The 23,029-nt window shown below is 40.2% G+C and overlaps 1 protein-coding gene across 1 annotated transcript in view; it reads left to right on the top strand.

Annotated features, from left to right (window-relative positions):
- The first annotated feature begins 4,146 nt into the window (after positions 1-4,146).
- nfatc3a (nuclear factor of activated T cells 3a) overlaps positions 4,147-23,029 on the top strand; it is a 69,134-nt gene continuing 50,251 nt past the window's right edge. The window contains exon 1 of the mRNA XM_078251914.1: positions 4,147-4,716. Coding sequence (XP_078108040.1) covers positions 4,626-4,716 — 91 coding nt within the window. The 5' untranslated portion in view covers positions 4,147-4,625. The remainder of the gene's footprint in view (positions 4,717-23,029) is intronic.

Below are 23,029 nucleotides of genomic sequence, written 5' to 3'. Positions count from 1 at the left end.
AAGTATAAAAATATCTCATTAATAAACCATACTTGAGAACAAAAATACATAAGCCTCTGCTGTTTGGCCCTGTCTCTCGCCAGTTGCCCGCTAGGAATGTTTTCATTCATTCATTCATTTTGATTCACATATTTTATCTGCCAATCATTATTCTTTTGTGCAAAGGACAATTGCATTAATACCCAACAGCTGTCTGCATCAGTGCTGCTGTCACATGTATTGTACATCAGCTAACCTTCCCATGTGCTGAATGAATCAGCTCGCTGATTGATTTACTGTAGCTTCAGGACATCACACACACTTTCAGTAATAGAATCTGTCACGTGTCAGACAAACCAATGCTGACATCCCTATGAACTTAGATCACTGCCTCTTAAGGAAGAAAGAAAGAACTGAGTTGGGCATACACTGTTACTTCCAAATATATTAACAGCTTTATTAAATGAACATTATCACTGCAAAGTAAACATTTAAATGAGTTCACCACTGTGTAAATGTTTTTATGTCCAGACTCTGGGCTTGTAATTGCCTGATGGGAGGCAACTGTCCAACTCACTCATCACACCAAGTTAATATTCAGTTTCACAGACTGAACAAAAGAGGGCAGCACAAATCCACAAGCACTATTTTAAGTCACCTGAAATCCTGTTGAGAGCTGTGATGGCAAGTTTTTGTACTGTCTTCCAAGTCTACAGTATTTCTTTCACATGGTTTCTAGGGAAATAAAGCATATTATTTTTGTTATATTGATTAATTATTCTGCAAACTATTATTTTTCACTATTCCCCCCTGTCGCATTATTAACATACTGACGTCTTTAGTTCAATCACAGATAGATTAAATCATAAAAACACAAATAAATTACAGATTTTTTTTTACTTTTCAAATGTTGGAGGATCTATTTAAATAGGATTGTATCTACAGAACAATGTAATTGCATAAGTGCACCTTAAATTCCTTATCAGCTGACATTCTGATGCAGGATTGTGTGCAATTTGTTGACATTTAGTGAACATCCCGCATCTTGCCAAGGTGCTGCGTTGCATTTCTGCAGTGTGTGCAAACCACAATCCTTGAAAGAGTGACACCTTTCAAGCAGGACCAGTGTGGGGGCAGATGCTGTTTTTTTCCTTCATAACTTTCTCACAAGAACATAATATCATAAACCACATCTTCAGCCTCCCACACAATTTGTTTTCTTTATCTTTTCCCTTCAAAGGTCTGCGGAGATAAGAGATGCCGGTAACCTGAATTAGACTCTGGTGGGTCTGGAGACACGACTGCGGCACAGGAGTAAATTCAGTCAAGTAATGTGACTGCCACGTAATAATATGATGATCCCTTTATAATTCAATTTAATAATAATAATAATAATATACTTAAAGGTGAACATACAGTCAGTGAATTAAGAATTATTTGGATTCATTACAGCTAAAACCTTATGTCCTCCTTTCTTTTATAAGCAGATGTGGCACTATAGTTATTATAATTGGAAAACCTAAATCTTTAATGCACTTGTACATTTTTTATGGAACATTCTTGAGTCAGTAGTTTTACTTTTTTTCTTTACTTTTCCGTCTTTTAATAAGGTATTGACTTGTTGTTTGGGTAAAACAGGGAAAGAATCACAGGATGATATTCCAGTTCATTTGTTTTGCTTCTCTGATCCATCGTAAGTCAGTCCTATAGAACCCTCGGTTATGATGATTAATATAGTCACCTCAATTGAGAGTATAACTGAATGCAGACTGGAATAAGTTGGTACTTAGGCATGACATTACTGATTTACGCAATAATCATGTGTGACTGACACTAAGTGTTTGCTTAAAGTAGTCCTTAAAATAGCTTCTTCTTTTAGTTGTTGACACAAGCAATATTACTTATCTATTACTTATTCAAGTCAAGTAACTATACACCTGTTGAGGAGAACATTTCTGTACTTGTCAATCGGACCACTAGATGTCTGGGAGCAGTCTAAAATGGCGGGATACTGTTAAATTGTATGGAGTTTAGAGAGGAAACTAAAAATGTAACAGCTTTGGTGTATATTCGGAACTCAGGAGGACTTTAACTGTAATAACACCCACCCATAAGAAGAACAAATGTCTGTTGGGAGAGACTTGCTTCAGAAGGTGGCATAGAAGTCAACAAGTGTTAAACCTTTGTGCTTTTGCTTGGAAATAAAGACCACAGGAAATGTGTTATTGATGCTTTCAAATGCATTTGTAAGCTGAGCGACTGTCTGAACGCCCACATGCATCTAGCATAGGTATGAAATGTGTGGCTGTGTCAAAAATTAAGAAGCTGTGCATGCAATTTGTGTTGAGGGTGGACTGACACTAAAATGTGTTCTTACAAAAGTTACTTTCAGCAATATAATGAATGATCTTTGGTGTTTTATTCTTGCCACCATGCATGTTTAGCTTGAATATAAAAAAACATACAAATGTAATTTGTTTTTTACATGAAAAATATACATGTACTCATTTGTTTCTTTTATTGCAAATTGATCTTAAAAGCCCGAAGTATGATAGGTAGAAATAATACAGCAGTAATGCACATAATAAAACGTTTTATTACTGTGTTTATCAGTGTTAACCTTGGGTGAAACATTAAAAACTTGCTTCACAGAGGCAGATATTCTTGATCAGTCGTGAAGGTGTATTTGTATGCGTGTGTGTGTGTGTGTGTGTGTGTGTGTGTGCGCGCGCGCGTGTGTGTGTGTGTGCATAGTAGGAATCACATCACAACAAGAATAAGAACACCCCCGTACAGTACATGCTGCCAATACTGCAAGTATAGGAAAGCAGGAATAATTGAATACTAATACACAAGTTGTCAGGTAAAAAAAACCCATCAAAGCAGAACACATTAAAGCTTTTGAGTGCATTAACCTCTGTTTTGCTTACCCAATAAAGATTAACCTGAGGACATTAATTTATCCAATCCAGGGTTGGATAGAGATACAGAGGTTGAAGGGAGTGAAACAGCCTGTATACAAAAGCCTATCTCTCTCTCTATCTCTGGTAAGAAATACTAAGAATTGCATTGTGATATAAATAAACCAATGACACAAAAGGTATCCCTCAGAGTAGGAATATACAGTATGAGTACTGATTATGCACAAGAAGCAAAACTAATCATTAGCTTGCCATGTTAGAGTTCCATTTAACAAAGTTTTAAATGCAAGTGTAAGGAGTAGCCCGGTGTACAGCGCGGGTATAGCCTATCTCTTTGACTATAGCCATATATAGATTTACTGTAGCCATTTTCAAATGGTTGGGTCCCAATAGGTTCATCTTCTCAACTTATTGCACATTTGGCCAACATTTAAGTGTAGTGTCCCGGTATAAAATACCCACTCAGTCCCACCAAGTGCAAAATACTGTGCAAAACACTCCTCTCAAGCCTGTAGAATCGGGGATAAAAGTGGCAGATAACTTTTTTGATTTTTCCAGTGGCACCTATCTTGATGTGCTATGGCTGTGCCATCTATAACCATAAATAATCCAAAAAGCTATAATGAAGATGTCTATTCTTATCTACCTACAGTACAGCCCCATTCACAAGCCTTAATTGGCTGAGTAGAAATGATGTGGCTCCCATGCTGAGAGGCTGGATGGCTCTAAAGGTAGAAAGTGCATTGTGTCATTATACTTACCAACCCTGGCTTGGAATGGAACCATGCAAAGAAGTAGGTTTGAGGGCCAGGCACAATCGGATGTAATCTAATGGGGGGGGGTTGGAAGAGAATGGAGGGCCAATTAAATAGAGCAAAGTGGCTGTAAGACTTAGTTGATGCAAGGTCAAAGGGTTTGCTAAATGAATAGATTCAAATGTTTGTTCACTTTGTTTTGCAAAAACAGCTTATTAACACAGTGATAAAACATAATCAACGCATATTAAATATTTATGATTTAGGTAAAATGTTTTTATTATTTTGTTTTCCAAGAACCAAAATGTCACCCTGCACCTTATGCTACATCCAAACAATATGCTATACCCATAACTTGTTTATTAACTCCATAGCCGAGTAACTGTATGTGTGTGTGTGTGTGTGTGTGTGTGTGTGTGTGTGTGTGTGTGTGTGCGTGCGTGCGTGCGTGTGCTGTGTGTTGTGTTGTGTCTGCTGACGTCACCACTGGAACAGCCTTGTCACGCGGGGTTAGTAAAAGTTGGGATAGGAGCTCCGGAGAGAGCGATAGAGAAACAGGCAGGAGGAGAGATAGAGAAAAAGCGGGTACTGGACAATTACACGGACAATTCATCGGCTTCATCGCTAACATTAAACACACTCTGACAGAGAAAAGCGCGTCTTTGTTATTGACTAACGTTAGGTCGGCAGACAGAGAGAAACCGCGAGAGAAGGAGAGACGACTTTCTCTGAAGTTGAAGCCATCATTTCGCTAAATATCTGCCAGAGGAAGAGACGCCAACGACTTGTATTTTGGATTTGTCAAACGAGGGGAAAACGCGGGTCGGTGCATGGCCATGAGTTAAAAGAAAAAAAGTAAAAGTTCGGCGTCGTTGCAGTCGGTAAATGTGACATTTTAGGAGAGCATACATTGCTCCAGCAGTCGACGGTCGAGTGGCGGGGTAACGTTAAACCCGAGCTGTCAAACCCGATGACGACTGCAAACTGCCCCGGGAATGAGGAGCTGGACTTCAGACTGATTTTCGGAGAGGACGGGCAGCAGCAGCCGTTAGGCCCCGCAGGTCAGTGGGTTTCCCCTTGGGTTCAAACTGTAACGTTATATTGTTAGTAAACTTGGCACGATATGCTGTAACGTTAACATAAGTTACTCACCTAACCTAACTAACGTTAAGTAATTGCTGGTTTAATTTATCCGCAATCTCGATACTGTGTGCTCTGTAAAGAGGAACCGACTCTAATAAGAGTTTTTGTTTTAGCTATTTAGTTTTTTTGAGAAATGGAGATATTAAAATATCACGTTTTCGTTCCATCGTGGTCGACCAGCTAATGTCCACAACACCAGCTGTCATTAGCTTGACATTAGCACGAGTTCAGTTATTGCTATAACGTTATGCTAATTTAACTGTAAATCCAGTTAAAATTTGTAATGCCCGCTACATTTTTTTTGGCAACAGATAGCTAGCTTGTCAATTTTTAAACGATTTTAAAAGAGACTGTAACAGAGACTGCAACAGTTGGTTAGGTTGATATGGTGTAAGTGAAGTATGGCTGAAGCAGGGACCAGTTTGAATGTCGCTGAGGCACATTTCTGCAAAGTAGCACATGCTAATGTTGTCAAAACCTTTATTCACTTGTTCACAAAATAAGTGAAAAGTAGGACAGATGCTGTTGTAAGGTTTTAATAACCATGTCAACGGTGCTATTTCACTGTAAATCTAGTCTTTTCTGTAGATATGTGTTGTTGTCAAGTGTACTACTTAGTAATAAAATGTATTCATTTAATTTTGCAAAACATACATTATTAGTTCTTGTTGATATTTGTAAATGTAAAGACAGAAGGCACCAATGTTTTGAAATAGGCTCTAGGGCTGGGCGATGTGATACATCGTCTAAACCAGGGGTCTTCAACGTTTTTTAGGCCAAGGACCCCTTAACTGAAAGAGAGATGGAGCACGGACCCCCTACTACATATATTGTATAAAATGAAGTTGCATATTAAACTGACCCTAAAGCATATGTATACATTTTTTGCATAGAATACCAAGCAATTAAACTAGCCTAATAATTGTTGGCATGATTTTATAAATGATGTTTTAATGTTAAATATACATGTGGCACAGTCAATCCTTAGGATTAATTGTATCTGTGGATGGCTACCTCTGTGACTACCTTACCTATAGGCCAGTGCAGTGGGGATTTATATTTGCTAATAATATGTTGGATGTATGTTATGATTTTTTATTTTTATTTTTTTTTAAACTTTCAAATATTAACAATAATTTGGAGGCTGCATTGACTCTGAGGACCCCCTAGGGGCCCCGGACCCCCTGTTGAAGATCCCTGGTCTAAACAATATAAAAATGCTTTACACCTTCAGTAGTGGGGAACCTTCACTTAAAGAACTTAAAAAAATAAGTGATATACTGAACCTGTTATAAACCATCTTCTCTCACCCTCATAGGCTGTGTTTAGTAATGTGCTTTTCAAGTTCAAACTATAGATAAGTCATATATATTGCGGGGATTCAAAGTGCGCCAAACAATATGACAATACCAAGAACTTAAAAATAGTAATTTTCCTGGTGGATCAGTGATCTCAGGTGTATACCATCCTAAATGAGATGCCTTGGGTTTGAATCTAGATGAGGACATTTGCCGCATGACACTGCTTTCTCTCTCTCCATCCTAGTAAGATGAGAATGCCTAAGAAAAAGGATACAACTCAAATGATAATAAAGTATTTTTCTTCTATAAGGCTATCTTGGAAACTAATGTCCCAGTAGAGAAGAGAGAATAAAATACTTTAAGCAGTATCTGGGTTCATAAGTATTTATGACAGATGATCATAATTGTATTAGTTTATTGACAAAGTAAGCTATCAGCAGAAGCTTGATTGTGAAGAACTACATAAAGTGAATTAAAGTCTTTATTTGCTGGGATTGATATTGTGGATTAAGTTTCGGAAAACATTTAAAAACTAAACTGTATAACCTTGGGTATGCCAACATCACAGAACGTGTGACAGATCTGTCATCACAAACAGTTTAAAATTTGAATCAAGGCTTCCAAAGATTCCAGATATTTATTAATTTATTAATATTATGAATCAAACGGAACACAAGACCACGTTGGGATGGATTTAAATATTTCACTCACTCAAAGTGCTTTATAGATGCAGTAAAGTGAGGGAACAAGCAGGTATGCAATACATGTTATGTTGTCAAACATTGTCAAGAACATTATTCCTTTTTTATGTTTTTTATTTAATTAATAAATAAATACATTTATTAATCAATTCATTGCTTCCATTTAACAATGAGAAAAGAAACTAATGCTTTCTGTTTGGAGAAAAAAAAACTGCCAAACTGCATTAGTTTCTGGCAGTATAGAACATTGCCAGTATTTGTGGACATACAAATGGTTACATCCCGTTAAAATAAGTTGTTGCTTGTAGGGATGCATATCGGTCAGTTACCTGGTATCTTCCAGAATTGCTTAAAAGTACATTATGGGTGTCCGGACTGAAATCAAAATTACTCCAGATATATTGATCGTATATGTGTGGATGAATCAACTTGTTTTTTACAGGTGTATAAGTGTGTGTTTCATTTTGACCGCACTAGGCAGTTCCTGTTTAAGCGTAATGTCTAGCAAAATGCGAATAGGTAAGGTTGATATGTATTATGACAGGAGCAGATTGCCAACTTTTCATTTTTATTTGTCACTTGAGGCAACAGAATGACTACATAATAGATGACAATAGAGCTCAACATTGTAGTTCCGTAAGTGAATTCATATTCTGAATTGAGGATTTTGATTGTTAGCCATAATGTCGTAACCATCCAAGGTAGACCTACCACGAGCTATGAGATTGTGAAACAATGGTAAACGCTTCTGTAGAAGCCACAAGTCCGTAAGATACCGACAGGAACCGGAGCTATGGGGTGATCACTGTTGAGCTCTATTTGTGCCGGTTTCTTTAATGATCGCAGACACTTGAAAAAGATGCAGTGTTAACTAATAAATCAGGACAGGTACTCATGAAGTATGGATTGCAGACAGGGTTCAAAATTAACACCATTCACGAGCCAAATGCTGGTAAAAATCTTAAGTGGCTGGTAGATTTGCTTCACCCACCACAAATGATGAAAACGTAAATTTTTAACCCTGATTGCAGAAATCTGTATCAACCATCACAATTGCAGACAAAACGTCCTTGGTTGAAACTAGACTCAGGCGGTGTTGCAGTGAAATCAAAGATTTTGAAAGTGGCGGAGGTGCCCTTGGATCCCTTATCTGATATCGCCAAAAAACATCCTAAATTACCCCCTGAGAATGACAGAAGCTGCTGCCTTTTCAGGTTTGGGTTGTTTATTCAGTTAAAATGTGTTAATATAGGTGTTAAATAGTCTTTTATATGGTATACATTGTACAAAGGCTGAGTGATATAAGATATATCAAAGGTCATCAGCTGGATTTAAACCCACAAATAAATTGAATAATGGCATCTGCGTTGGTCTTAGCATCTATGCTAAATTTAGCTACTTCATTGGTTTCTGTCTTTGGGCCTAAACCACTGGAACATGTGAATTCTTCGGCTGTCCTTTTCACAAAACTCTGGATGACTCCATGAAGGTTTGGCTTGTGCAATCTTAAATCAATTTTTCCTTCGATTAAAAAAGAAGTTTGATTTGGAGATGGGACGAGGGGAAAAACTGCAGTTGGAATAAGCGTAGGAATAAAAGCACCACTGTGCAAGTGGTTTTAATCTGGTCTGGACTGTATGAGTTGGCCCAAAAGGGGGGCGCTTGTTCAAATTAATAACTGAAGTGTAATACAGGATCACACAGCCAGAGTAACAGGGAGTTGCACACTCCTGAGTTGTTCTCCTTCTATGAAGGCAGGGATCAAGTCAGGGCTTGTTTTTTTTAACAACCTGGAGGACTTGTGAATATCTGACATGCTTTAACTCCGCTGAGCTTCTTATTGTTGAATGTTGCTTGAACTGGGTTGTGATGTCGTGAAAAAAGGAGTGGGAACGTCTCAAATAAAAATGAAACATCAGTGCCACATTTCTATACCTCTTTTTAGCAGTTACAATATATCACAGTAATGTACTTTACTTTCTAAAAGGGTGCTGCTGTTATGGAAGCTGGTTGCTCATGTTCATAACAACTCCTCTATATGTTTGTTTTACATATTTTCTGTTCATCCCATTCTTTAATGGAGCTGACTCCTCTAATGTTGGCTTCCTGCACACTTTTACTCTCAGCCCAGCTGTCAATTTTCTTGCTCTCTTTCAGTGTTTCCACTTGCATATGTGAATGTGATTAAAAAGTGTTTTTTATTAAGGAGTGTTTTCTTATTGCTCAAGAAACCTCTTTGAGGTAAAATATTCCACTGTTAATGGCTATTTGCTATTGCTGACTTTTCAGAGGTATTGCGCAAACTTACTGTGAGGGGTTTCCCCTGAATATGTACAGTGCAAGCTGAAAAGAAGAACAAGTCCCTCTGTAAATCAGCGTAACTAGAAAGTGAGATAGGATCATTCAAAAGTCACCGAAAGAAATCTGAAAGAAACACAGAGTCAATGTCGAGGATCCCCCGAATTCCACCAAGGACTGAGTCCTTCGTTCAGAGAATTTCCAAGGATGCATGTGTGCATCCTTCGCTCTCCCATAGGGATGTCACGAGATACTACCGATACCTTCCGGTTCTAAAATTACAAAACACAGACGATGCCCATTTTTTTGAAGCACCGTAGGCACCGTTTGCGATGATGCCAGTGTTAGCAGCATTGGTGCTGCGCCTCATCCGGAACTGATGGTGTTCCAGTCGATCGATTCAGAAGAAGGTGGTCACGAAGAAGTGGCCGAAGTCACGTCCTTCTTCTTCCGGTACATACGAGAGTCAACTCTACCCGACCTAAAAAACGGCATGTTCACTGCAAACTCACGGTCCTCTCTTTCCGATTTAGCTACAACCCCCCTCTCTCGGCTTCAAATAACTCACTGTTGTCGGCTATGGCCGCTGAACAGGCTACACGTTGTAAACAGCCGTGGCTCGCTTGCCTGCTCCTCAGGTAACGTAAGCCGTTAGCAGGGTTAGCATGGCGGCGTTAGCCACGGTTAGCCAGGACCAGTCGGGATCACTTTACTGGCAGTGTCTCAATTGTTTTTGCGAGTAACCAACTCGGGTACTCTATATAATTCAATGTGAGTACACAAATGTTGAAATGACAAAATGCCCGTCCCTTGTAGCCGTGATAAATTAGCCTGAAGCTAATGCTTAGCTACCTGTTCAGGAGGAAATTAGCCATCTCGGCGTCCTTTTGGACTCTAAGCTGCCAATATTTACCCAGGGTTTTTAACGTCTCTGGTCACGCAACTGTTAGAAACACTGTTGTTGTTTTTGCACAGTACGTTTTGAAAAGATGCCTGCAAGTCTGGAATGTGTCTGGGGACACTAGTTGTTGCACTATGACCATTCATTGCACTTATTATTTTATTATATGCTCTATTGCACATGTTTTGTATGTCTTGTTATGACATTTTGATATTTTTCAAATATTTTAATAAAGAAGTTCATGTTAAAGTACATGGAATCTTAGAAAATCTTTTTTTTTTACCGTGGTATCGAAATCGGCATCGACCTTCGTGTTATTTTACTGGTATTGGCACCGGCTACTGAATGTTTTGTATCGTGACACCCCTGCTCTCCCAAATCACCCACAATCCTATGCGTGCGGCTTTGCCGGCTCGTTAAAAAAAACAAAACAATGTAAGCGGAGTTGGAGCGGCATGCCAAATTTTTTTTCCTACTTCCTACTACGCCAAGACCCGCCCTTCAATAGCAGCTCGATTGGTTGGGGTTAGGCATTGACCTTGAATGGTTGACCTTGAATGGTTAACGTTAGGATAGCCGATTGGTCAGGGGATAGGACCTGAACAAATCGGGTTACGTTACCTTACGTAAGCATGGACGCCTGGCCAATAGTAGTGTGTGAATGCAATTGAAGGGCGGGTCTTGGCGTGGCCATAGTAGGGGAAAAAATATCGCGCCCCCGGTGAGTGTGAGCTAACTGTGGAGCTAAGAAATGCTCTATTTGCACTGTAGCCGTTAGCGCTGTTAGCGCTATCCGTTTCCTTCACCCTCTCTCTCCCTTCGTGATCAGCTGATCAGTGGTATGAGCTTCGTATGAGCACCACTTTCCCACAGAAGTCCGACCTGGGTAAACAAGACTAGACTGCGTCCTTGGCATTCCCCACATACAACAGTATATCAGATAGTGAAAATTTAACATGGTTAATATTTGCGATTTGAAATCAGTGTGGCCAGGATGGATTTCCAAGCAGATCGGGGGATGTAAAAAACCACTCTTTTTAACAAACCTCACACCACTGGAAAATCTGGCAAGATAATCTTTAGAAGCATCAAAAAAATCGTGGCTTTGCTGACAATTTTCAGGAGGGGGGGGAATTGTGCCCCAAATCGGCTTGATTCTCATGTGGTGTATACCCTGCATAACAGCTATTACCCCCATGACCAAATAGCTATTAATGCATAACAGCTATTACCTACAAAGAACTTAAAACCCCAAGTATCAATTCATACAAATCATTTGTTTTGAGATATCCACCTGTGTAACTTCTGCCACCGCCTAAATACAATGGAGGCTTATGGACTTTCATTTGTGCCCCTCGAAGCACGTACACTTTGAAAAACTTAACGGCAACATGTCTTTTGTAATTGTGTGAACTCGATGGCTGTTTCCATTAATGTCATTTCACCATTGCTTGTTCTCTTGTTTCACTTGTTTTCTGCAGCACTTTTGCCCGTGATGGTTGAGCTCAGCGCTTTTTTCTTTTTTAATTAGTCAATTTAGGCTGAAAAAAAAAAAAAAACACTTAGGCGGCCTCCCGTAGGTTTACATAGGCAGGGGAAACCACAGGTTAAGAGGTTTGTAAGTTGTGTTTTGAGTAACTTTATGCATAACGGCTGTCAGCCCCGGACCTTTTCACTTTGTAGCTTACCTCAAATTATCATTGTGAAACGAACGGCACTGATAGACACTTGTGTGTAATGGTTTTGCTTGTTACAGACGGTGGCCTCACACTTGCTTTCATCTATAGTATCAAACGGGGTAAGCTTAGTTGTACATACTTATTAAAGAACATATTTCCCATTCACTGTTTGTGATTGTAGTTTCATATATGAAAATAACACAATCCATCTTACAACATGTTACAACATTGATTTGGGGTCATCCCTTAAAGTACCACTTACTCCATTTGTGATAAAGTGTCTATGGTGAAGTGGTTGTGTGAGTGGAAGAAATATGATTTTGGTGAGTTAGGGTTATGCAGGTCACGAGCTTTGGCCTCATCGGGTGTTAGAGGTGGTATGAAGCATGGGGGCAGAAGTGCCCTTTATGGGTGGCAGAGTAGTACAGCCATAGCAGAGGTGTCTGGCTTTCTGCCCAGACATGCCATGTGGGGTTCAGATGGCAGGGTGAAATGAAAGGAGAGGAGGGCTCACTGCTCTCTAGCTGATGGTAAGCGGAAGATGAACAGCGTTTTTGTTCACCCACTCTCCTTGTCTAGACCTTTCTCTTTTCTTTTTGTAAATATTCCATATGCATTGACTTTTCTGTCCTTGCTTTTACTTATCTTACAAATTGAAATAATTTGTCGCTTGTTGGTCGCCACCATACCAGAACAGAGCATTGTAGACCCGCCACCAGGACGACTGAGGCTTCTTTCCTTTCTTACTGCTTCCACAGGATGTGAGACAGACCACCAGTGATATCAGAGAGACTGATCTAGGCTAATGAAATCTCCAGATGCCAGCAGTCACCACAACCTCTTAGTGACTAGTCAGGTTTGATTTTGTCCTGTTAACATCCTGTGACATTTCTTGTACCTGCGGGGTTGTCTTTGTCATGCTTAGAAATGAAGGTATGTCAAGGCACATTTTTTACCATAATGAAATGATCAAACTGAGAGCAGCTAGTGGAGAAAGAAATGTTGCCCCTTATCTGTGTTGTTGTCATTGCTCTGCTTCTCTGAACCAAGAGCACGATCCTCTCAGTCCTTGTCGTGGGAAAGACTGAAATTACATCGCTCTCATGTTGGACTATTTTGAGCTCCCAAAGAGAGTGGCAGAGGGCAGGCGGCAGGTTCTAGTGACTCGTTTGTACTTAGTGCAGGAGAACCCCTCTCGTCCCAGCACATCTACAGCCTTCAACTTTTTACTGCTCAAGCACATTGCGATCTTAACGAGGAGAGGAGTGGAAGAATGCTGTGCGCCGCATCGCCAGGTGAGTGTGTGGGCACTCCCAGACTCTAGCCAGGTGTGTTTGTGTGTATGTGTGTGTACGCGTTTGTTTAGATTTTTATGTTGAGGGGTGGGAGCCACCACTCAGGCAAGCAGCGGGCATTGGCGTAAGCTGTCCTGAAGTGTGTTAGAAAATTGTATAAACCTTCCTTAACATAACAACAGAATACATACATGTTTTCATTGACACACACTGTGTATGGCTATTTGGTTAGAGGTCTCCAGTCTAAAGTTAAAATACGTCTCACTTAAAAGTTTGCTGATATTGTTTCACATCGTATGCACTGCACTTGACTCCCAGTTAGCTTGAGTCTTTTTTTGTCATTTTAATTGTGTAGCTTGTTGATGTTAGACATGTAGGACATTGATACTTAGTAATATGCATAGGTGTATTAATTATAACAAAACTCACCACAAATTATATCAAAAAACTAATCAAAAATAAAATAAAAGAAGAGAGGAAAACATACAAAGAGAGATAGACAGTGGATTGTTTGACAGTTAGACAAGCCAATGTCTATAGACTTTGTAAATGTTTGAGAATGAAGGCTTTAAGAAAGTTTATGGACCTGCAGGTTCTAATACTTCTATGAAAATGTAAAAGGCAGAGAGGTCAAAGATCAGACAGTCACGCATGAGGTCCCCATGTGGGGCTGGATCACCATGTGGATGCCCCCTAACCCTACTGAACTGAAGGGGTCCCAGCACCTAGTGTGATGAATGAGACGTTTGTTTCCCGGGGCGAGGCATGAGTAACTATGTGTGGCATCTGTCTAGTTTAAATTTAGTGTAACTGAAGCTACCGCTGGCTGCGCTGTATCAACATGTCAGAGGCTGCATTACGGCAGAAAGAAAGCTGTCGAACTCCTGCATATGCTTTCATTTTTATTTTTTGTATTTCTCTGGTCCCCTTTTACTATAAGGTGTGGCTTGCTATGCAGGGATTAGGGTGGTTTGAATCCCATTTTATTTTAGGCTACCCTCAATGCCTTATTTCAGTCAGGCTTGGTATTGGTGGTGATGGCACACATTTCAGTGGGGGCCCATGTGTTTGAGTGGACCCTACTACATGGGTCACGATTGGAATGTGGACCATGTGGATTTTGACAGCTGGGCGAAAAGGGCACACCAATTGTGTATAGAGGTTTTAATGATATGTACTGCTGATCACCAGAGATTAAAACATGAATTGGGCCTTTTTAAACATGTATGAACTTGTAGAGCTGTGAAAAAGATGGAAAGGAAGGGTTTTCCTGCTTTAAGCGTAGTTTCTTTTCTGGACATATTCCATTTATGATTTTGGAGGGGGAATTGCTGTTTTCCTGCTTTTTCCTTGATTATTTCCTGTTAGTTTTTTTCTCTTGTTGTGTTGTGTTGTGTTGGCCTGATTACAAACACCATAAAGAGTAGCAAGACTGTAATGGGACTCTTCCCCAAGCAGAGCAGATGGACCCTTTACTTGAGGACACTGCATTTCTTTTTCATCATCCATTCCCATGCTGCACAAGCAACACAGATGATGGGATGTGGTTCTGCTGGTACAGTTGTTTAACTAATCTGTGTGAAGGTGGGTCAAGGCCAGGAGGTTGGGGTGGCCATTGTTGACATGTGGAGATAAGAAAGGTGTACATAAGTGAATTCAAAACAATCTGTCCTATATATGCTTATTTCTAAGACTGGCATTACTTTGTTGATACTTGGATATGTCAGGGACATCGTGTATACAGTATATAGTATAATAATCTGTACAGTTTGTCATGAACTTGGTTTGGGGGTATTGGTTGACACACTTGTGCATTTATCAGTGGTGTGTATATACAGTAGTCTCACTACTAAGACCCACAGTGTGTAAATGTCAACTCTTCTCTCTCTTGTCTCTCTCCGCTCTGTGTTTCTCTCTCAGACACTGTCTCTCTCGCTTTCTCTCTTTACCTCTCACACATAAAGGCACACAAAAGCTCTGTTTCCCTGTCTGTCCCTCTCCCTTCTATTCCTTGTTCTCTCTCTCTCTCTCTCTCTCGCTCTCTCAACCCCCCCCGGCTGACTTTTTTTAGGCACATGCACAGTCAGCCCTGACAGATTGTTTAAATGTCACCCCTGCTGGCAGTAGCCTCTGTGATGTTATCTGCCCAGGGTTATTGCAGGCCATCAAGTGGCTTGTGTTCGCCTTAGAGGCCAATCATCTGATGTACTGCAGCTCTCCTGTGGCACTGAAAACCAATACATACATGAACTTTCTGACACATTGTTTGATTACATGCACACAAGAAACCCAGTCATTGGGAGAAGCCAAGGGGGGGGGGTAAACCTGGTTACCAGATGTCTCCCATACCCCCTACCTACCTTATTTTTTAACTAAAGCTGGCATCTTTTTAAATAAATTGTGGTAGGCTATATAATGCTGCAAGTGAGAGGACAGGCTCTTTAGTTTTTTTCCTTCATTTGTGTGTGTGTCTGAATGTTAGAAGTGAGCTGGAGGAAATGACTACATTATTTTAAATCCACAAGTAATAATTTGTGTCCTGGGCTTTGTCATGCAATACATGTATGAAAAAACCTAGAAAGTTTCTAGGTTCTAGGTAATTGGGTTTGACCAAAAACTGAAGTTCATCCCAGCAGAAATCTATCTGTGTTGACCAGGGTTCCCATATTGTTTTATCCCAATTAAAGAAACCAGGGGCCCGTTTGTAGAAGAAGGTTTAACAAACTCTGAGTCTAACCCTGAACTCTGAGTTGATTTACCCTGAGATGGGAAACTATGATTTGTTGGTTCCAGAACAGCTGATATGAGTTGGTTCAATCAACTCAGAGTAGGTTCACTCAGAGTTAAGCGCGTGCACCACCACAATAAAAAGGCAGCATGAATGGAGCAATAATACTACGATTCACCATGGTAACAACCACAAACAAACTGGTCGGCTCAAATAGGTAGGCTAGTATCTGGAAATGAAAATGCATCTGTAGTCGGGGCCTCAATATCATCTCCCGACATACGTTTAACTCCCTGCGAAGTAATACAGCTTCTTCATCAGCGGGATCGTTGACAAAAGGAAATGCCATGCCAACGTTTTATAGTCTGCCTAACACAGTTAATAAACCAACCCTGTTTTTTTTATTCATGCAGATAACAAACTGCGCTAAAATGCGCCTGATACAGACTGAATGAATTAAGGAAATGAAAGCGCGCTGTGTCAGAGGGAGGAGACTGAGAGAAACTCGAGGTTTATTGAAGAAAACCTGCTCCCGACCAGGTTAGGTTCACAGGTTCAGTTACCATAGTAACTGACTCTGAGGTTAAGTAAATTCTCTTTCTGAACCGGGCTGGAGTTACCTCTCTCTCTTATGTTTGATTAACCTCCCTTTCTGAAACAAAACCCAGAGTTTCCCTCATCTCAGGTTATAAAATTCAGAGTTTTCACTAAACCTGCTTTCTGAAACGGACCCCTGGTTTCTCGCAAACCAGGTTACTGCAAAAAAGCAGACAGTTTCTTAGATGATTAAATACACTCCCAGATAACGGCAAAAGTGAGGCTTTTTACTAGGCCAGTAAATGCCAGATACATCAGTGATTGTGAACACAATATGCAAATGCAATAGCAACTATATAGTGCTAGATCATTATTTGGGCAATCTGGTTTTATTTTTTGTTGGAATAAGCTCTTGGTACAGTGGATGGTGAAACACAACATTTTAATCAACCTTATGGAAAGCTTTGTTGCCATCAGTGATGTGGCTCTAGTTTGGTTTTGGTCGTCGATAGAGACTAGGTTTGGTCACATCTGTTAAATACCTCGATTAAACCTTATGTGAAAGACATGTCCTGCATAACCTGGTGTTTGTCTGATATTAAGTGTTGGATGTCTGAGAATTTTCTCCAGTCAAGTTTCCAAATCATTCTCATCTTAAGGCATTTTACTTTATCTTATTTGTTATTCAATTCATATGTTGTTTTATGTCTTTCAACACTCCTGTTTTTTTGCCTGTTAAAGTTAATTTTTGCTATTTTAGTTTGTAAAGCACTTTTATAAATGCCATTTAAATAAAGCTTATTATTATGATTAAAATACATCTTTCCTGGTATCTTTTTTACAGTACCAAATCAATGTACTCTAAAGGCAATTAGGGATGTGTTTTGAAAAGGATCTTCATGCATTGGTGGGTATTTAGTTGAGGTGGTTACTTGGCACTCTATGTTTATCCCATAATGTTATCTCGGCATGAGATTGTTAATTAGGAGCTTAATTTAGCTGCCGGCATATGTTAACATTGGCTTAGGCTGCCATTGTTAAGCCTCTGCTTGCTGGTGAGTCTGCTGTGACGGCACAGGAAGGCTTTTTGAATATTACCCTAACATTACATTACAGGACAAGACTGTAACATGGCTCTACAGATGTCAGATTAAACTGAGACCCATACCTCAGGATTCTGCTATATATGTGCCATGTAACTCTAAATAAATTGAGCATCGAGCATTTCCCTCCTACGTTTGGATTTCTCTCTCGCTCACACTCACCGAATTTTATGTATACAGACATTCACATGGATCATCTGTAGGTTTGGCACAAAGCCAGTCAGCAAGGTTTAGAGCCACAGGTGTAGGCCAACTCTTACAATACGTATAGAAATGTAGGCAACAAGCCAACCGCAGAGTTCCTGCAAAATCCATGGGGAAGAAATTTAATTTGCTTTTGTGAGCTCTATTGGGAATCACTGCAAATATCCATATCAACCAAAATATTAAAAATGTAAAATAAAATGTTCAATTTTAAAAAGGTTTTTAAGAGCTCTTGTGCTTGAAAAAGCACAAGAGCTTGAAATTAAGGGTACTGATACTGGGTACTGGTTTTGCTTTCAGTTTATTCATTAAGTCTGACTGTCTGAATGACTAAATGTTTAGCGCCACAGCAAGCACGTAAAATAAGGGGGTTGTTGGTGGTGCTGCCCAAAGCCCGAGATGGGAATGGGTGAGCAGGTCTGTAATGGCAAGTGGCAGTCCTATCCCTGAAGGACTAGCAACGCTGCCGAACCCGCTGGCGGCACTCTGACTGCTGCTGCTGCTGCAGGCCGAGATAAGAACCCAGCTGCTCTGAGGCTTTACGGTGGCTTCAAGCCTGGCTATCATTTCCTGAATGTTAATCCCAAAAAGTGAATCCGAGAGAGGGTGGTTCAATACAGGGAGTACAGACCGAGCGACAAGTGTCTGTGTCCCACCTGAGCTGCACACACGGACCGGCCACAGACATGGCAAAGGTTGACATCTCAGCCAGTATCAGCTTGGTCCGCTTGCGGGTGTGGGAGTTTATGTTTTTGTTTATTTCTATTTGGACTCAAAGTTGAACGGTCTTCATTCTCTGTCTGTTGGTCCGCCATTGTGAGTCAGCAGTAATGAAATGTAGGCGCCCGATTAACGAACCGTTTCTTTGCATCTTTCCTCGTCGGAAGTTTCCAATTTCCGAGTACAATGGAACGCAGTGGCAAGCTTCACCTGGGCAGACGGGGGAAACCAACCCCTGCTGACTGATAAGACCGTAAGAAGCGTCACTAACTGTGCGCTTCTATCGTAAATTTAGGACGGGAAAGTCGCCCCCAGACACTCAGATGGTATTACTTGACAAAGCAGCAAATACAAGCACTTTCATTAGTGGGTCATATGCTCAATCACCATTGTTTTAACTCATTTTTTGATGGGAATGGTAATGCTTTCTAGATAATTAACGACATTAAAAAATCTTACGGACAATAACTTTAAGTAGTTAGATTTTTCACTTGTTCTACATACCCCAGAATTAAATGTTTAAATGTGTTAATTGATTTTTTTAAATCTGAGATAAATATCTTTTACCCCATAAGGCTTATAGTACAAAGCACACTTTTGCTCTGGTCTATTGGTCATCAGCTCTTGAGGAGGTCTGAAAGAGGAGACTGGGCTGAACACAAAGCCTTCTGTACAGGGGATGTAAGCAGAGCCTGCTCTAATCAACCTGCTTGCCCACCACAAAGGGAACCCTAGCTAAGGTTACACTTTAGCGCCAGCACCACATGGTGTTGGGGCTAGTGGGTAACCTAAGACAGTAATATGTGTTGGGGTGTGCAGTCATACATATACATACAAACACTCACACACAAGGGTACACTCACATATACCCATACATTAAGTATAAAAAGACACAGGAAGGCACAGAGGCCCAACCACAGGCACACAGGAACATAGACACATCATACACCACCCACACTGTTATAACCATACACACTTGAGAGGTAGACAGAAAGATCATGGGTGCACCAGCATAAACCTGCCGCAGCAATGAACTTGTCATCTCGTCTGGGAGAGACAAAGCCTTCCCTCCCTTAGTAGTACACTGGGTTTTGTCAGAATGTGGGCCTGTGTGTCACTGCCGGTCAGAGGACCCTGACACACTTTGCGTGCAGTGAGAGTAGGAGGAAGGAGGAGCAAAGTCTCTACAGTTTATCCCCCAAGCGAGAATCCCCAGGCAGTGCGACAGTCAGCCAGAAACATGTTGAGCTTTGTGTCAAGGAGCCAAAGTGGATGCAACTATCACCAGTTTGTCAAGCCCTGTGGTTACCGCGAGAACACAACGGTCTTCGTGGTGTGTCACAAACATCCACAAAGGCGTGCTTCACTGAAACATCTCCCAGTGAGGCAGAGCTATTATTATCTTCGGTACAACAAAGCCTCTTACAGATCTTTATTTAACCGCATTGGCTGTCTGATCTATGGACACTTGAGGAGTGTGTGATGCGCTGGCTTTCAGGAACCTTGCAGGGCTTTGCAACCAAGGCCTCTCCTCTCCTCTCCTCTCTTCTCTTCTCTTCTCCTCTAATCTCCTCTCCTCTCCTCTCTCTGACATTTTGTCCTAAGGTGACTAGTGTTTGGCTCTGACTTGGGGGTTTCCCATCTCCCACCCCTTTTCTCACTGGAGTGTTTTATGTAGTAGGCTAATCTTATCTCAGGGCAAGGAGAGGGCTGTGGGCCAGGTAACATGGTCATCCCCTGTCTAACCCTTATCTGTGCAACATTTTTAGTTACCCCTCTTCACCGTGTATTATGATTTGTAAAAAATGCAAAAGTAGTAGTCTTTTTTCACCCTCACCAATAAGCACTATGGAACAGAGAGAGAGACGGAATATGATGTTGGCATGGCAAATAAAAATGATTAATTTCAACTCAGTATATTAAATGAATGTTATACCACTAACACTGTAGGACAACTCAGCAGAGGGATTTCTAATCTGTTATTTGAGGAGACTAAAAAACAGACTAAGTTACTGCTGTCAGTACTATCACTAGGCCAACACGGATATCCAATACAAAGTCCAAGACTCTCCCACACCATCATTTGTTTTAAGGTGTATATTTTGATCACTATCCAAACATAGTAAATAGTCATACATTTCCATTTTTCTTTTCTTCATACAGTAAAAAGTTTTAAATAGACCATTGGCTGATTGGTAGCCAGTTGATTAATGCAGCCCCAAGGAAACTTGCATCAGTTCATGAAGGACTCATAAGCCCTGGTTGGCATCAGATGCTTTGTTAGACTTGAGGCTCTGCGTGAAGTTGAAATTTATGCAAAAGCATAATTCATTTGGTATGCCGTTACAAGTAAACGTCACTAACAAAACAACGTAATGCACAAATCAAGCCACAGAAAAAGGAAAATATAGTATGAAAACACAGTGCTAGATTTACCAACATAAAAGCATAGGGCAAATTACTCTGTGTGTAATTAGCACCTAATTTACTAAGGCAGCAGCTCATTACTGAGTCAGCACCTGGCACTGCCCTGCTCTGAATGACCTGTTTAATTAAATTATTTTGTTGTTGTGATTCAACAGAGCTAAAACAAGCTCGTCAAGTTATGTTTTCAGCTAAGCAGCAATCCAGAAAAGCAAACGACTAATTCAGAAAAACTTTTTTTAGCAAATGACAATTCATGTCTTATACATGTGGCATTTTGCATTTAATTTAGCACGTTTTCCAACCTCCTAAATAGAGATGCTCCGATACTGCCTAAAACGCTGGTATCGGTATCGGGAAGTACTGGAGTTTATGCACCGATCCGATACCACGTAATAAAGCCCTAAAGAAAAAATACGTTAAAGTAGTTTATTTATGTTCTTTTTCCGTTATAACTGACTGTCAAACTGCAGAATAAAAGAACGTTCTGTGGCATTCATGTTTCACAAAGAGTTTAACCTGAGCCAGACTGACAACAAAGATAGAAATCATATCACATCCATACAGGGATAGTAGTATACAGTTCTTAAAACATAATAAAATATATGACACACTAGTATCGGATCGGTACTCGGTATCAGGCGATACGCAAGTTCAGGTATCGGAATCGGTATCGGGAAGCAAAAAATGGTATCGGACCATCTCTACTCCTAAAGACTCTTAAGAGAGAGGATCTCTCTCATAATGCAGTGATAGTTATGTCTCTGTAATCCAACATGTTTTCAAAATGTCTCTCTAATTAGTCTTTAGGATAAGGGCTTTTAGAAGGAAGAATTAATGCAATGTTTATGTGTAAATCCCTGTCCTTTGGCATATCGTTTGAAAATGCTTTTAATCGTGAGTTATTTTTATTGCAAATGTAGTTTTTTGTTTCTTTTTTTTTTTTGTTTATAGAGGAAGAAGGAGGGACAATCATGAGATGGATTTGCAGAATCATCATTATGGCAAATAGGGAACATTTTGCAAGCCAGATAAAACAACAAAAACCGCAATGGAAGAAACTTATGTCACTATGAAATTATAAGTGATGTTTCGGTTTTCTGTGAGCATGATATGTTGTAATATGTTGCAGTGCAGTTGATAGGGAAAAGAGTGCTTGCTGTGGTATGCCTCCCTCTCTTAAGGTGTGTGTTTCTGGATTTACTGGTGCCCTCTGTTTCTTTGTTCTTTCTTTCTTTCTTTGTTCTTTTCATATTATTTCCCAATTCATAGTTTTTTTTTCTTTTTTCCTCACAGCCTCTTTCTCTTCCTAACGACTCTGTTGTCCTTCTCTTGCTCCCCGTCAGTCAGTCGGATGCTGTCGTCAGAGGATCCACTGCCGGGTCTTGTGACAGGCAGGCAGGGCCAGTGCGAAGCCGAGCAGCTATAAATAAAGTGCGTTCTGCTACTGCCTCTGTTGCTGCTGTTGGATAGAGAGGACGGGAGGGCAGAAACCAGAAACCTTTTTTCTTTTTTTTTTTACAAACTTTTTCGAGACCACATTAAATATCTGATTTGACAAAGCTGTCATATTACTGGTATGTGGTTATCATTTAAAGTCAGAGGAAACAAATATGGGAGCTTAAATTAACTTCTACCAAGTTATGGACTATTTATCTGCGCTTGACAGTTAAAGAAAGATTTTAGTTCTTGGATATTAAAAAAAAAAAACGTCTTATTTATAGGCAGGTAGATACAAGAAATAAAGGGAAGTGTAATTATTTCACAACCTTATCCTGTACAGGCTACACTGTGGTTTTAGCTAAGCTAGATGTTTAATGAATGCTCATTGGCCTGTATTTTTGCCTTGGTTGTTTTGTAATTTTCTGAAATATATTAATCATTTCCCCTTCAAGACCAGAGAAAGGACATGACAGGAAGGCTGATGATACATGATGCTTGCTTTGTTTTACTTTTTATGTTAGTTGCTATTGACAATGGGTTATATGGTGTGTGTGTGTGTATTTTTTGTTATAAAGTTTAGTTTTTGGTTTGGTGTTTGGTGCTGTGCAAAAGTAAACAATGAGATTAAAAGTTATGGCCTCTGCTCTACTTAATGTACGATACATTGGGCTTGCCGGTGTTACACAGTGCCTGGTAGGGTTGGGTGCCGAAAGCCGGTGCCAATATATCAACTGGACCGAATGATAGCGCAGATTACAATGCCTCATTTTGGTGCCACTTAAATGCCTGCGATGCTCTCTGGTACTCTGAAACAGGCAACAGAAGTTTACACTACACTTGGCAGAAAGTAACGTTAGCCTACCGTTAGCTAGTAGCTGGCTTAACACTTAAAATGCT

Source organism: Sander vitreus, chromosome 1 (assembly GCF_031162955.1).
Source record: "Sander vitreus isolate 19-12246 chromosome 1, sanVit1, whole genome shotgun sequence".
Classification (NCBI taxonomy): domain Eukaryota; kingdom Metazoa; phylum Chordata; class Actinopteri; order Perciformes; family Percidae; genus Sander; species Sander vitreus.
This window is presented reverse-complemented; position numbering and strand designations above follow the sequence as displayed.